The 14,556-nt window shown below is 36.5% G+C and overlaps 1 protein-coding gene across 2 annotated transcripts in view; it reads right to left on the reverse strand.

Moving 5' to 3' along the window:
- Positions 1 to 5,788: 5,788 nt before the first annotated feature.
- The window catches only part of GUCY1A1 (guanylate cyclase 1 soluble subunit alpha 1), a 47,678-nt gene continuing 38,910 nt past the window's right edge, over positions 5,789 to 14,556 (reverse strand). For both annotated transcript variants that reach the window (XM_006081871.3, XM_014456540.2), the window contains exons 7-9: positions 14,006 to 14,149; positions 10,472 to 10,626; positions 5,789 to 7,826 (exon numbers count right to left, since the gene is read on the reverse strand). In XM_006081871.3, the coding sequence (XP_006081933.1) occupies positions 7,625 to 7,826; positions 10,472 to 10,626; positions 14,006 to 14,149 (501 nt within the window). In that variant the 3' untranslated portion in view covers positions 5,789 to 7,624. The remainder of the gene's footprint in view (positions 7,827 to 10,471; positions 10,627 to 14,005; positions 14,150 to 14,556) is intronic.

Below are 14,556 nucleotides of genomic sequence, written 5' to 3' on the forward strand. Positions count from 1 at the left end.
AAAACCAGAACAAGTTCTGTTAGAAATTGAAGCTTTACATGCCTAAAAAAAATTTACTTTAGTTATATTAGTACCTTGTTTAAAAATAGTTTTTTTGAAAACGGATTTTGGTTATACATTGTAACCAAATGCATTTGCTATGCATTTCAGGCATAGCAAAAGCCTGAAATGATGGTGGTTGTTGGTCCTGGGTTTCCATGCCATTATGTTGTGTTATGTTGGAGGATTCCTCTCTCTGCAGCAGCAAGACTTACACCAGAAAGAATGTATTTGTATGTCTTGGAAGAATAGTTTTTATTTTATTCAGTGGATTATTTTTCTTCTAAATAGAACTCACTTTAGCACTTTTATTATAATATTTATGTGGCAGCAATATCTAACAAGCTTCTGAGACACAGGATAACTTTTTGATAGACTTTGCAACTCTGCCAGAAGCAGAACTCAAACTAAACATGTTATTTAAAGCAGCTATGAAAGTTATAATAAAAGGAGTGTTGTTAGTATCAAGAAGGTTTTCAATGCAAGGTCCAATAACTATCCTCTTTCGCAAAGAGAAAAAATAAATTACCAAAATTAGAAGAAGTAGAAGAAAACAAGGGCACCAATAGCAATACACATTTACCAAAAGCTAGAGAAAAAAATGTTGAGAGAGATGTTAACTATTTGCTGAAAATAAACAAACAAACTTTACTTGACTATATGTGAATACCCAAGAATCATTTTACAAACAAACAAACAAAAAACACCACATAGTTCCTTTATTTCTCAAAAATCAATAGTGGTCTCTTCTAAACCAAAAGCACAGATTTTTCTCAGTTATTCATTCTCTTCTTATTTTGAACATTATTTACTCTTTCCCCCTCTAAAGAACATGTTCTTAGTTTGAGAGTCTATGCTGTCTCCGTGGGATGACCTAGGAGTAAACTTAAGAAAGTTCCCAAACCTCTGAAGTATATGTAAGTCTTGAGTTAGAAGTTCATCTGCACATTTGGACGGGGTGATGGTCTATATCTTTTATGTTTTATCCAGTTCTCAAAGTGATATGACTCAATGAAAGTGAAACCCACTGGCAATTGGAGCAGTTTCCAAAGTAAAATATAAAGATGCTATACTAGGGTAAGAGAAGAAAATACTAAAATTTCTATTTACCTTCATGTTCATAAATAAAATAAGCTTTACTACGATATCATAGTACATAGGCTTGAAAGCAGCGTATTAAGTCTATTTATCATAAGTATTACTAATATTTATATTATAAATACTTACTTTTGATATTTATAATATATTGTCGGTGTACTAAAATAGTTTACTCATAGTGTGCAGGAATCCAAAAAGCTGGAGAACACCACTTCAGATTGGTGAATATCATTTCTGTAATAAGATTTTACAGTGTGTCTTTAATTTACAAGGGGCAAGAAGTGAAGGGGCAGTAAATTCTCAAATACTGATATATTTTTATTTGCTTCAATTTTGCAAGATACAAGTTATTTGGGGAAGAAGGCAGCTCATTGTGAGGGAATAGTGCCTGCAGGCTCCACAGTCCTGAGTCATTGTGAGCATCTCTATTTCCCAGAATTCCATGACCATTGTCATTACAATTTTCCAAAAGGCTTCAGTTTGCTACTGTAGAATATTTGGGATTGTTCAACCTCCATAACAGCATTTTTTGTTTCTCCTCATTTTGTTTTAGTTTTCTGTGAAGCCAATTCATAGTTCTTCAATCAACACAGATGGGTTCGGCAACATTTCAGACTAAATGAATATCTTGGCAGATAATTTAAGATTTGGGCATTGTGCAAAGTCCTTTTCTGACAAGCAGCTTTCTCCACAAATGGTAAGGTTTACTGGCAATTTAATATTGTGACATTAAACACTAAAATTATTGAAAGGCAGCTCAAACTTATCTAAAATCTTGTACCAGAAATGTCTGATATTAACTCTTAGATCTGCCATTTAACATTTTGTTCTGGTTTCTATCCCAATGTTTAAGTCTAAAATATTAACATTTTCCTGAAACTAAGTATTTTATGATGAAAAAAAATACACTGATGCTAAAAGAAGTCTAGATTTTAGAATATCACTTTTTTCACCTTGTGCTATTTAAAAAACTTAAATCTATGTATTTATGAAGCTTTTCCTTTTTTTGCATGCACTGAATATGGGGAAAAGAGGGCATACAGAAGAAAGTAATGGAATAATTTTGGATGAAAAAGTGTGTGGATTGTGTGACTGTGTCAAAACAGACACAGGTGTGATAGGTTAAGAGGAAAGCTACTTAAAGAGAAATAGTGATGGCAATAAAATGTAAAATGTTTGAAGTGGCTGAAAGTAAGAATATGAAAGGAGTGCACACCATCAACATAATAGAAGAAGTCTTTACAAGGGACTCACACTGTACAGAACATCTGAAAGCAAAAACTTGCAGAGAAGAAAATTCAAGACAACAAAGACTACAACAGACTTGAATACTTCCCAAACTCCTGGCTTCTCAGCAGGATTCTTCCACTTCTCACTACGAGATACCAAGATTTCTCAGGATTTGTGAAGAAACCCAACAAAGAGCATACATTACAACACTGTATACCTCGGTTTAAAATTACATTTGTGTGTTCTCTGCTTCATAAAGCAAGCTGTCCCTGCTTTTAGCCTGTGATTAGACAAGGGAATTGCATTTTTCTATCATCTCTGCAGCACTGAATTTTTGTTTTGCATGAGATTAATCTTTATTTACAGGAATTGTAACACCTCTGGTGTAGCCTCCTCTAGTGACTGGCTGCCCACCTGTATCCTCATATCCCCCCCATCCTTCTACCCTTCAAATCTGCCTTCGTTTAACTTTTCAAGAACAGCCATTTAAGAGTGACACAGCATCAAAAGGCACAATCAGGCAAAGCAAACTCTTTATGTTTTATTGTTCAGTGAAAGGTACTGACCTAGCAAGCCACCCTAACAATATGTATCAAAGAGATTCCGTTTCACTGATTAATACTTATTTCTCCAGGTAAGATCCATACACTTTAAACTACTACAACAATTCATTAACACATTCTCTTTGAGGTTATTAACTGTTGCTTTAACAGGGATTTGCATGTGGCTTTCAAACCATTAGATAGCCCTAGACTTCCTTCAGGCTTTGTATGTAAAGCTCCATTTGGGCACTTTCCGGGTTGAGAAATGTCAGGGGGCCAAGTCCATCCCCAGAACTATGTGAAATAGGCAGTCTCTTTCACTGGCTAGGCCCTCCATAGAACACTGTGCTCCATCCTAGGACAGCTGCTAACCTAACCACAGGACAGGCCTGGAAGGGTCTGCCTTGTGTGACTGGTAATATCACAGAGAAGAATTTGAAGGAAAGGTTAGTAAAATGCTGAAGCAACTCTTCCTTCCTTCCTACCAAAGGATGTGAAGGACTAGTGGCCTTGGAAGTGATATGAAATTCCTATGCCAGACACCCAGCTTTATGTTCGTACTTTGGGTAAAATACCCAGGATGTAGCACAAACCGTTGTCTTCTGAGACACAGAAGAATGTTCACTTGGTCATCTATGCAAATAAACATCAACCCTTATCCATGCTGTTTCTGACACTGCCTTTCAAACACACACACATGATCAGACCATTTCTTCCTTTAGCCTTTGGTGTCTCCTTTGCCTACTGGTTTAAAAAGTGTTGGGGAAGGAAGTGGAAGCTAATGGTCTGCTTTTTTCTATTTTGCACTTTTTTTCCATTTGTAAGATTTGTTTTGAACAAAGGATTCTATGGAAATGAATAATGATGATGATGATTACCATCACCATCATCAAAATCACACATCTTATCATGAAAAAGAGCCCTCTTCATGATCTGTAGCTAAGTGATCTTTCTGTCCTTATCCCCTCCACCTCATCCCGGGAAACTTGCCACCTAGGACAGGCTATGCACCCCCAAGACTCCATTTCTTTGTGTGTGCTGGTTTACTTGCTTGGTTATGTCCTTCCCCCTCTGCTGGATGAACTCCTCTAAGACCAAGACACTTCTCCAAGCACTAAGAATTTTGAAATTATTTATCTTATGTTCATTTTTTATTTTCTTTTCTTGATAGAATAGGTCATGCCTTATCTTTGAATTCCAAAAACAGCATTATTCCTGGCACATGGTAGTTATTCAAGAACTGATAATTAAATAAATGAAAATGAGTAAGTGAACCTATTCATATTTAGGTTCAAACTTTGCCTTTTCTTACAAAATCTAGATAGAAATAAAAAGATGAGAAAAAATGGGAAGACACTTTTTAACTCTCTTTTTGCTTCTTGATGCAGACATCTTTAGAAAACAACCACAGAACTCTATGTTTGCTTAAGAAATAGGTATAAAGGCAAATTTATTTTGTGTACTGGACATTTAATAATTGGGCAAGAAGCTGTGAGTGAAAATAAAATAAAAAAATCAGGACAAATGAAACAGCTAGTGGAATTCTCAGGAAAAACCATCTGATTGAAAAGTAGTCTTGGGCCCTAACCAGTTTGGCTCAGTGGATAGAGCGTCGGCCTGCGGACTCAAGGGTCCCAGGTTTGAATCCGGTCAAGGGCATGTGCCTTGGTTTCGGGCACATACCCAGTGGGGAGTGTGCAGGAGGCAGCTGATTGATGTTTCTCTCTCATCGATGTTTCTGACTCTCTATTCCTCTCCATTCCTCTCTGTAAAAAATCAATAAAATATATTTTTAAAAAAGAAAAGTAGTCTTGGGACCCCACATTATTCTTATTATTTTTAAAGTCTTCACCTGAGGATATTTTTCTATTGATTTTTAGAGAGAATGGAAGAAAGTGGGAGAGACAGAGAGAAACATTGATGTGACAGAGACACATCAATTGTCTGCCTCCTGCACCCACCTCAACAAGGGCCAACGCTCTACCTACTGAGCTAAACCAATGGGGACTAGACCCACATTATTTTTTAGGATAGTTATTCTGGCAACAAGATTCAGAACTCTTGCCCTAACTGGTTTGGCTCAGTGGATAGAGCATCAGCCTGAAGACTGAAGGGTCTCAGGTTTGATTCCAGTCAAGGGCATGTACCTTGGTTATGGGCACATCCCCAGTAGAGGGTGTGCAGGAGGCAGCTGATCGATGTTTCTAACTCTCTATCCCTCTCCCTTCCTCTCTGTAAAAAATCAATAAAATATATATTTTTAAAAAAAGATTCCGAACTCTTAGCCCCCCACCCTGTCATAGGCCCTCTCTGTCCATTCTTTTCTCCATCCTCAATTCCACTCCTGAAACAGAGCTCCTATTTTGGTCCCTGTTTCCTTGAGAACATACCTTCCAGATTCTCTGCTCCTGGCTACCGTCAGTGGTCTGGATCTGGAAATGTATCCATAACCTCTATCCTCCAAATTGAATAGAAAGGGAAAGGAAATTCCTTCAAGTTTTTAGCACCCCGTTATGGACTTTGAATGCATTCTATCATGGGAATGTTGTATTTTCATCTTGCTTAAGGTCCACAAAGTATTCCATAATTAATGAGCCTTTATAGGCTGGCCTGGGGAACCTATCACAGATTATTTCATTTGTCTGGGAAAATACATGTTTGCTGACTTTTTTATTTAGATAAAATGTCAAACTTATAGAAAGGTTGTAGGACTAGTACAAGGAATTCTCAGATAGCTTTTACTCAGATTATATTTTCCTCTATGGGTTTTGGGGTGAACTCACACACATTAGAAACACACACAGAAAAAAATATTTGTGAATTCTAATTAGCTTAAAAACTTAAGAAAACAAATTAACAAATTGGGGTCTGCTTAAATATTTTTATAAAGGTGACATTTTATTGTATGCCTTTAAATTTCCTTTAATTCCTATTATTTTCCCTATACTGAGGGTTGCATTACAGATGGAAAAATGTATTTGTCTTTATTTCCCTTTTACGTATTTTTATTAACTTCATATCATTGTAAGATTGTAACTATATTTTCCCAACACCTATACAATAAGATTGGTATTTAATGAGACACATTAAGTCCTTTAAAATATTGGGGAATCAGTAAATAATAATCATTGTAATATCTATAGTGGTACACATGGGATACTAAAGGCCAATCAGTAATTACTTTTTATTCCTGAGGTTACTATGGGGTAGCCTGGGAACTAGTGAAAATAATTAAATAATTTTTAAATTGAATTATTTTTTAGAACCCCAAATAAGAGTTCAGTGTATCTATGGCTCTGCTAATGGTGATTTAAAAATGATAATGATCATTTTTCTCTTGCTTTGAAGTTGAGCTCTTTTAAAATCAAAGCCCTATTTAGGTTTAGTTCACCAGAGATCTTAGACTAACATCATTAAAAATTAAAGTTCAAGCTCCAGAAAAAAATGTTTAAAATTTTCCATAATAAAATCACAGCATAATTTTCTTCATCAACACTAACATTCTATTTAAAGAATATCATTGAGATATTTCAACTAGAATAAAACATTCACAGATGTGTACTTAATGAGACCAAAAAAACCCACACAAAACAAAACAAAAAAACCCCTCATGATTCTTAGGAAATATACACACACTAAATTATTCAACACAAGTATTTAAAAATACAGTCAGAAAAAGAACAAGTCTTATTTCCCACTTGTGAACTTAGATTTTCTTATTGGAACTTTATATGGCTCAGCATGGCAATAGAGCATGCCTGCTGAAATAGAGCCCAATTCCTCTGTGTGTTGTGAGGTGGGGTGGGGTGAATGTATGCATGTTGTAAATATCTTGTTTCTGTATTTTATAGTTTGTTCCCTAAATGCTTACTTTACTCCCATGTTGCTTCTGGTTAAATTAAATCAGAATGATATTGCATTTCAATATAGGCTATAAGCCTCTTTTATACTGAATACTGTAAAATAGAAATGAATGAATAAGAATGAAAATGCTAATATGAATTAAAATAGCCTTTACCATATATGGAATAAAAAATGTCAAACAAAAGGAAACATTTATTGTTAATGACACATTATGTGGTGGAGAATATTTTTATAAAATAATCTTTGATATTTACAGAAGACCTATTTTATATTCATATTGCATCTAACCCAGAATTCCTTATTTCCTTAAAAATAAAAAAAGAAAAGTGCAACAGAGAAAAACCTCAATCTATTTTGTTATATAAGCTAAAAATTAAATGAGAAAATGTAATAAAATTCAGAGTTGAAAAGTTCCAAGAGCTTATGGTATTGAAGACTATAATTTCTGTTCAAAAGCTTTTGTAAGGCAATGCTATCACAAACACACTCTAATAACCATAGCATTCCACCAGGACACAAGATTGCAAGTGACTCCATCACATTGTATAGGTTGCTACAATTACCTGATATATGTACAATGTGCTAAATTTTGAGTACAGATAATAAGTGATATATAACAGAAATCTCCCCCAAAGGTCACTTTTCGAGGTTTCTTTTTTTTATTTTCACTGGAGAGCTGAAGTATTGAAGTGAATACATGTTTGTCATGTTAAGTGGAAGAATAAGTAGATCGTGAGCTCCTGAAATTTTAATACTGTTTTTATCCATCTGCATCCTAAAGTGCTCTCAGAGATTCCACACATGCTCGAAGGAATCAAACCCCAAAGACTAATAATCAAGGACATATTTTGCTAATCTATTCCTGATGCTTTGCCTAAAAAATTGGCATTGCCATCTTCAACATTTCTCTTTTGGAACCATGGTTTTGAATTTGTTCCTTGTTGATAAGCTTCCAGAAAATGACAGATTCCCGGAATTTCACTGGGGAAGTTTGGTGGAAGTTCCTCCCTTGATCGAGGGGTAAAGACAAAACCTGGACAGTCCTTGAGTAATCTGAAAGAGTAAAATAAAAGTATTACCCTATATGCAAGAAAAGACAACATAAATAAATGAATATTCCTCAAAATATTAATAAACCGTGTTCGCTGTGATTGACATAAAGCTCCTAATGATGTTAACAAACATCTTCACAGAAGAAGTACAATGGCAAAACAATTCACAACCACAAGAAAATTCTACCCAAATAATGCATTTCACTCATATTCGAAAAATTAATTTTAAAATATTTTGCAAAGATATAATCTATAATCTCAATAACAGTATAATTCACAGTAATGGGGGAAACCCCCAAATAATCCAAAGGTCTAACAATAGCAAAAAAAACAACACCCCATAAATATAATGTTATAGAATAAGTCTTCCTAAGTTGAAAGAGTTAAAACATTGCCATTTATCAATTCATTTATTTTGTAAATATTACTGAGAAGTACTCATGGGCAAGAAGTTATAAAGGAAAAGTTCTACATAAGCTTTATGCATATGTATAAAATACTGTAAGAAGAGCTTTTGATCTCTCAATAGAATTTTTACAAATCCAAGGTTAATAGGACTAAAATGAGATTTAATTGTACATACTGATACCCAATTTTTTTTATTTGCTACTACTTCTTCATTATGCTAAACTCATTTTAATTACAATCCCACTGGTTAAGTTACTCATCTTTCTATTTGCTTCCCTAGCTTTCTGTCAAATGCAAACTTAATAAGCATCTCTCTAATCTATTATTTAGGCCATGGATGAAAAATGTTGAATAATTCTGGAATCAAAACCAACTCCTACAGAAGATTAGATTACTCATCACATCTACCCAACTAGACCATGGCCTTCTACTGATGTTTTAGTCATGAATTCATAAATGTTTTTGGCCTATTATTTATAAGGCATAATATTTGGTGATATATAAAAAAAGTTACAGAATTCCAAAGTATAAGCTTCAAACTCTGTTGTTGAATAGCAACAAAGATGTCAGTTTTCTAACTTTGGAAAATGGGGATAGTTGTGAAAATTAAATAACTCAATTACAAAAGACTGATTAAACATCAATTAGATATCACCTAACATTCATCATATTGGTAACAATTAATTAGTCTGATAATATCAAGCTTTGGAGAAGAGAAACAAACCTTCATACATTGTTGGTGGAATACAAATTGGTAGAAGCAATTTGGGCAGCTAATTGATTTTTAGTAAAGTTGAAACAGTACAGCCTATGATCTGGGAATACCATGTATAGGTATAATATCTAGAGATATATGTGTAAGAATATCAAGTCACTTTTATAATAATGAAAACCTGATATACTCTAATTAACCTTGGGGAGAAGATAGATTCTTGCTTATTCATACTCTAGAATACATATTATATCACCTGCACATATAGTGACATAGCAACATACTTGATTTGGCTTGTCCTGGCTCATGAGAGTGAACTTTTAACATTCAAGAATTTTGCAAACTATCAGTCGCCTAAAACCTGCCATGGTAGGAGTATTTACACCATAGAAATTGGTAAATTCTAGAAATCAGGGATTCTCCACTTTACTTCCCAAAGCTGGTTTACCAGTACACCCCTGCATTAGAAATAGCCTTAATAAATGAACTAGATTTATAGGACCTAGATTTACATTTCATCAAGAAAAAAAAATCTCCAAATATGTTGAGTAGGTTCAAGGCAAGTTGTAAAAGAATATGAACAGGGCCAGTGGAAATTTACTTTTCTCTGACTTTATATTTTTTTTTAATCTGGAGGAACTTAAATGAAAAGAGTTACACTTCTGGCCTCTTTCTGCCCATTTTCCTTCCTGGTAAACAGAGCAACATGAGCTATTTCTCTATTCGGTGCCTTCTAGCCTCTCTCTTTAGGAGCCTGCCTGTCTTCAGGAAGTACACGTTCTCAGATGTTCCTACAAACCTTAAGGGATATAAAGTCCAGCATATCAGAGAGAAAATGGGGGCCAGGAGCCTGTGATATTTTGTTTCTTTCATAAAACAGGGTTCTGAAACAAATATGGCAAAATGTTGACATTTGTTAAATATTAGTATTGGTTACACGGTATCATGTTCTTTAAATTTTTTCTGTATGTTTGAAATATTTACAAATTAACTATAAAAATGAATATAACTATAAGGGTTTAATAAATAAAAATGTATAAAACTATAGGTGATTGGTAAATTAAAAAAACATTTTTATGTCCATATTAGCCCAACATCTCCTATTAGTAAGGTAATTATAATCATAACCTTTATATCACTTGAATTTGTTAAGTGCTTTGCTCAAGATCTCACATCTGGTATTTGGAACTTGTAAGACACGTCTTCTGAATACAAATCCCAGGCTTTTGAAATAAACTTACAGATAAACACAAAATGTCAAATGAGAAATGACACTCATTTCTCATAAGACATGTTCATTAGATCATCTTCAAAAAAAGTTCAAAATTTGTAAGAAAAATAGATTGGAAAAATAAAACCATTTAATGAATTCTTGATAGCAGAAAGATTCAAGAATCGCAGCCACAGGCCCAGGGCAGATGTCCACATGAGTTAGAAGATGTACTTTACTCCCTCTTGAACCAGTTACCATTTCCCCCAATGAAATAGTAAAAGAATAGAGTTTAGGTGGTCAGTGCAATCAGTACCTGTAGGTTGTTGGGCTGACGTTGATTTTCCGTGGTACACTGCAGGACTCAAATTTGTTAGCCAAGGTGACATTGTTTCCAAAAAGACAGTAACGGGGCATCTTAACTCCAACAACTCCAGCAAAAACCGACCCAGAATGCAGTCCAATTCGCATCTGAAATCAAAAAACGTACCACAATGTTCCTGGTCATGGGTTAAAATTCTTCCCACTTGTCAGTGTTGTTTGAATGCCCTGTCTAAAGTATTGTAACAATTGCTCTTAACCACACCACTCCCTCCTTCCTCAAACCTCAGCCAACTTCCCTCTACTCACAGTTGATTAAAAATCATCGGAGAAGAATCAGCTACACCTCTTAACTCTTCTCTACTTATGCCCTTAGGTTTATTGCACAAAGCACTCTTATTTCACCTCTCTTCAGTATCTGAGACAGATTTCCACGCATACCTATCGCTGTCACCACCGTGACAAGACAGTGTCTATGGGTTGTTTATGTGAAACTGCTCTATCAAGTGAGATAGACATAACTTCTGGATTACAGTTGTTTTCCAAAACACAGTCAGAGAGGAGCAAAAGTTGCTAGCTCTCACTATATAAAGTGTACATTCTGAGGAAAATAACTTTATGCCAAACATTACTCCACTATTCAAATGACTAACAACTAGAGAAAGGGAATTGCAATATTTAAGTAAAAAATAACACAGGAAGCAGGAAGTGGTTGCTGAGACCCAGATTAGAGGCGGGGGGCAGGGGGGGGCGCAGAGAGAGAAAAACATCCATTTGTTGTTCCACTTATTTATATATTCATTGGTTGATTCTTGTACATGCCCTGATGGGGGATAGAACCACAACTGAGCTATCAGCCAGGGTAAGCCTGGGCTTTGAAGCCAGATAGACATAACTCCAAATCCAGATGCATGGGAGACTTGACCACTTTTGTACACCAGTGAATTGTAGTTTCCTCTATAATGTTGTTGTAAATATTAAATGAGATGATGTTTGTCACAATATGCTCCCCTGCCCCCAGTACACAATAAGGTTTCTCTCTCTACTGAAAATGCTCTTCCCTTCTGCCTCTGTGATGTTTCGTAGGCAGCTCCTAAAGCCATCAGATAGTCCCGAGGACTGCAGGTTAGAACAAATAAAAGGTATGCTTAACATCTCACTTTACAGGTCATTAAAGCTAGTCTCTTATTACTCAGCTAATTGTCTTTGAAACTAGCTATAAATAATTCCTCCAGTTGCAAAACTCTAAAAATACATTTCTACAAATAACAAAAATCCCCCTGGCTCAAACATACACATTTTAATTACAAAATCCATTTATGTGGAAACCACTGATTTTATTGTTAATGTGGATATTTTGAGCATTTACTTTGATACTATGATTTTCCTCATCAAAACGAGAGAGAGAGAGAGAGAGAGAGAGAGAGAGAGAGAGAGAGAATTAAAAGTAAGATGCTGTGATGATTTTATTATTATTTTTTATTTGTTAATCCTCACCCAAGGATATTTTTTCCATTTATTTTTAGAGAGAGTGGAAGGGAAGGAGAGAGAGAGAGAGAGAGAGAGAGAGAGAGACAGACATAGATGTGAGAGAGACAGTTTGATTGATTGCCTCCTGCACGCACTCCAACTGGGCCGGGGATTAGCCTGCAACCGAGGCATGTGCCCTTGACAAGAATGGAACCCGAGACCCTTCACGCCCTTCAATCCCTTCAGTCTGAGGGCTGACGCTCTAACCACAGAGCCAAACCGGCTAGGTCTGCTGTGATGCTTTTAAAACAGCCACAATTTATCTCACACTCTCCCCATTAAGACATGAGCTCTATCTCCTCCCCTCTGGGCAGGCTTATGATTGCTTTGACCAACAGAATAGAATGGAAGCATCACTGTGTGTCTCCTAAGGTTAGGTCATAAAAGGCCATGCTGCCACCAATCAAGTTCCCTGGGACATAAGCCACCATGTAAGAAGTGTAACTACTCTGAGTCTACACCACGTAAGCACATGGACTGACAGTCCTAGCTGAGCCCAACCTTTCAGCCATCGCCAGTGAGCAAGGAACCAGGCATGTAAGTGAAGCAGCCACGTCAGAATGGATCCTCCAGCTTCAAGTGGTACATCCAGCTCTTCTAATTGCCCTCAGCCCTTTGAGTGTTCCCAGCTGAGGAACCAGAGACTGTGGGCTGAGGTGTGGTACCCCTGTTATGCGTCATCTAATTTCCGATGCACAGAATCCATGCGTAATAAAAGGTTTGTATTTTTACAGAACTAAATATACAAAATGTGTCACACTGTAACATGTAACTGGAAAGACAGTCGACTTGTAAAACCAACATGATGACTTGCATGTATGGTGTCTACTAATCATGACGAGGGCCAAGACTAAACTTCTAAATAGTATAGTTTTTGTTTTTTTCTTCCTTCTCCCTATATCTAGAGCATACCAGGTAGGATTCTATTCCCTTCAAAAAGGCCCACTTCTGAATCATCAATTGAGGCCTATTTGATAAAAATGGAGTGCCAGATTGACTACAGTGCTACAAATAAACATAACCTGCTCATGTTCTGTCTATTGAACCAATGCCTAGTGTGTTAATTTTATTTTTCATGTGCAATGAAATATTATTCTGGAGTCTGACTGATCTAGACATTTTAGAATTTTATGTGTCCTGGAAAATACTGGTGGATTAACAGTCACATTCATTCTACTGTGATGTCCTCCCCTGCAGTTACTGGAACACTAAAAACTACATATTCCAAACTCCCTGGCAGCACCTAGATGCATTTAGGTCCAGTGACTCAGAGCCACGTGCATGAGATTTGGGAGCCACGATTTCTGCTGGGACTGCACTTGGGATGCTTACAAGTAGGGAAGCTTTGGGTTTTCTGTGGGTGCTTAGTGGAGAGCCCAGTTCCCAGGCGCTCATTTTGTGAGGGTCAGGATGCAGGAATTCACGTCGCTGATCCAGATTAGAGGAGGTGCGTGTAGTTGTGTTCTGTAGCCAGCAGCAGAGGCAGCAGCTTTCAGAACACAACCTTTTCCTGACTGGCTACGGTGGTATAGTTCTGGAGCCAGCTTCCCGACAGAGGAAAAAGCAGTGGCGCTGAAATGTGGCTTTAGGACCCATTTTTAAAAAGCTTAACTTATAGATGGCTTCTTTGGTCCTCCCAATGATTCTGGGAACCATTCCATACCAGGTGGTAAATGTTCCCCTGCTTCAACAAGTGAGAGTTTGCTCTCTGCAACTAAACCCCGACTGATACACCATTCTTTAAAGAGAGGAAGGGAGCGGGAGAGAGAGATGGAAACATCAATGATGAGAGAGAATCATTGATCAGCTGCCTCCTGCATGCCCCCTACTGCATGCTCCCTGCAACCTGGGCATGTGTCCTAAACGGGAATTGAACCATGACCTCCTGGTTCATAGGTTGACGCTCAAACACTGAGCCACACAGGCCAGGCACACCATTCTTTTGATAACTAACTAAGCATTTATTCTCATTTCCTGGACAATATATGATCTAGTTTACCTTGATAGGTTCTCCATGGGGAGACATGACTTCATCAGAGAGCTCCATCATCTTGAGGGCCATCAGTGCTATCTGAACAGCATGGGTATCACTTTCTTTGTGTAATCCCCCAGCCACACAATATGCATCGCCAATGGTCTCCACCTGCGCATAACAGATTTTCCACATTACAAATAAAAAGCTCAGGAAGAATTATAGCATATAATTTACAGCAGAAATTAAGGATCATATAGTAACAATCTCAGTGTTCTTTGTCTATGATACTGGCTATAAAAAGCTAACAATTAATTTAAATCCACCAAATTGTAATAATCACATTTTTCTTTTCTAAATATTTATTGTAACTTATCAAATCATCTCATTCTTCTTATCCACAGCTTCCAGTGTGGAGAAATGGAGGTGAGAAAAGGAAAAAGAGATGTAAACGTTTACTCAGAATAAATGCTGAAACCCTTATAAGGTGCCAAGTTTCTTCTTGACCAGCTTTTCTGCTAATTCCTGACACTCCCTGTTGCTCACTTTGTCTCAATACCACTGGCTTCTCCTGTTTT

This window comes from Myotis lucifugus, unplaced genomic scaffold (assembly GCF_000147115.1).
Source record: "Myotis lucifugus unplaced genomic scaffold, Myoluc2.0 scaffold_1, whole genome shotgun sequence".
Classification (NCBI taxonomy): domain Eukaryota; kingdom Metazoa; phylum Chordata; class Mammalia; order Chiroptera; family Vespertilionidae; genus Myotis; species Myotis lucifugus.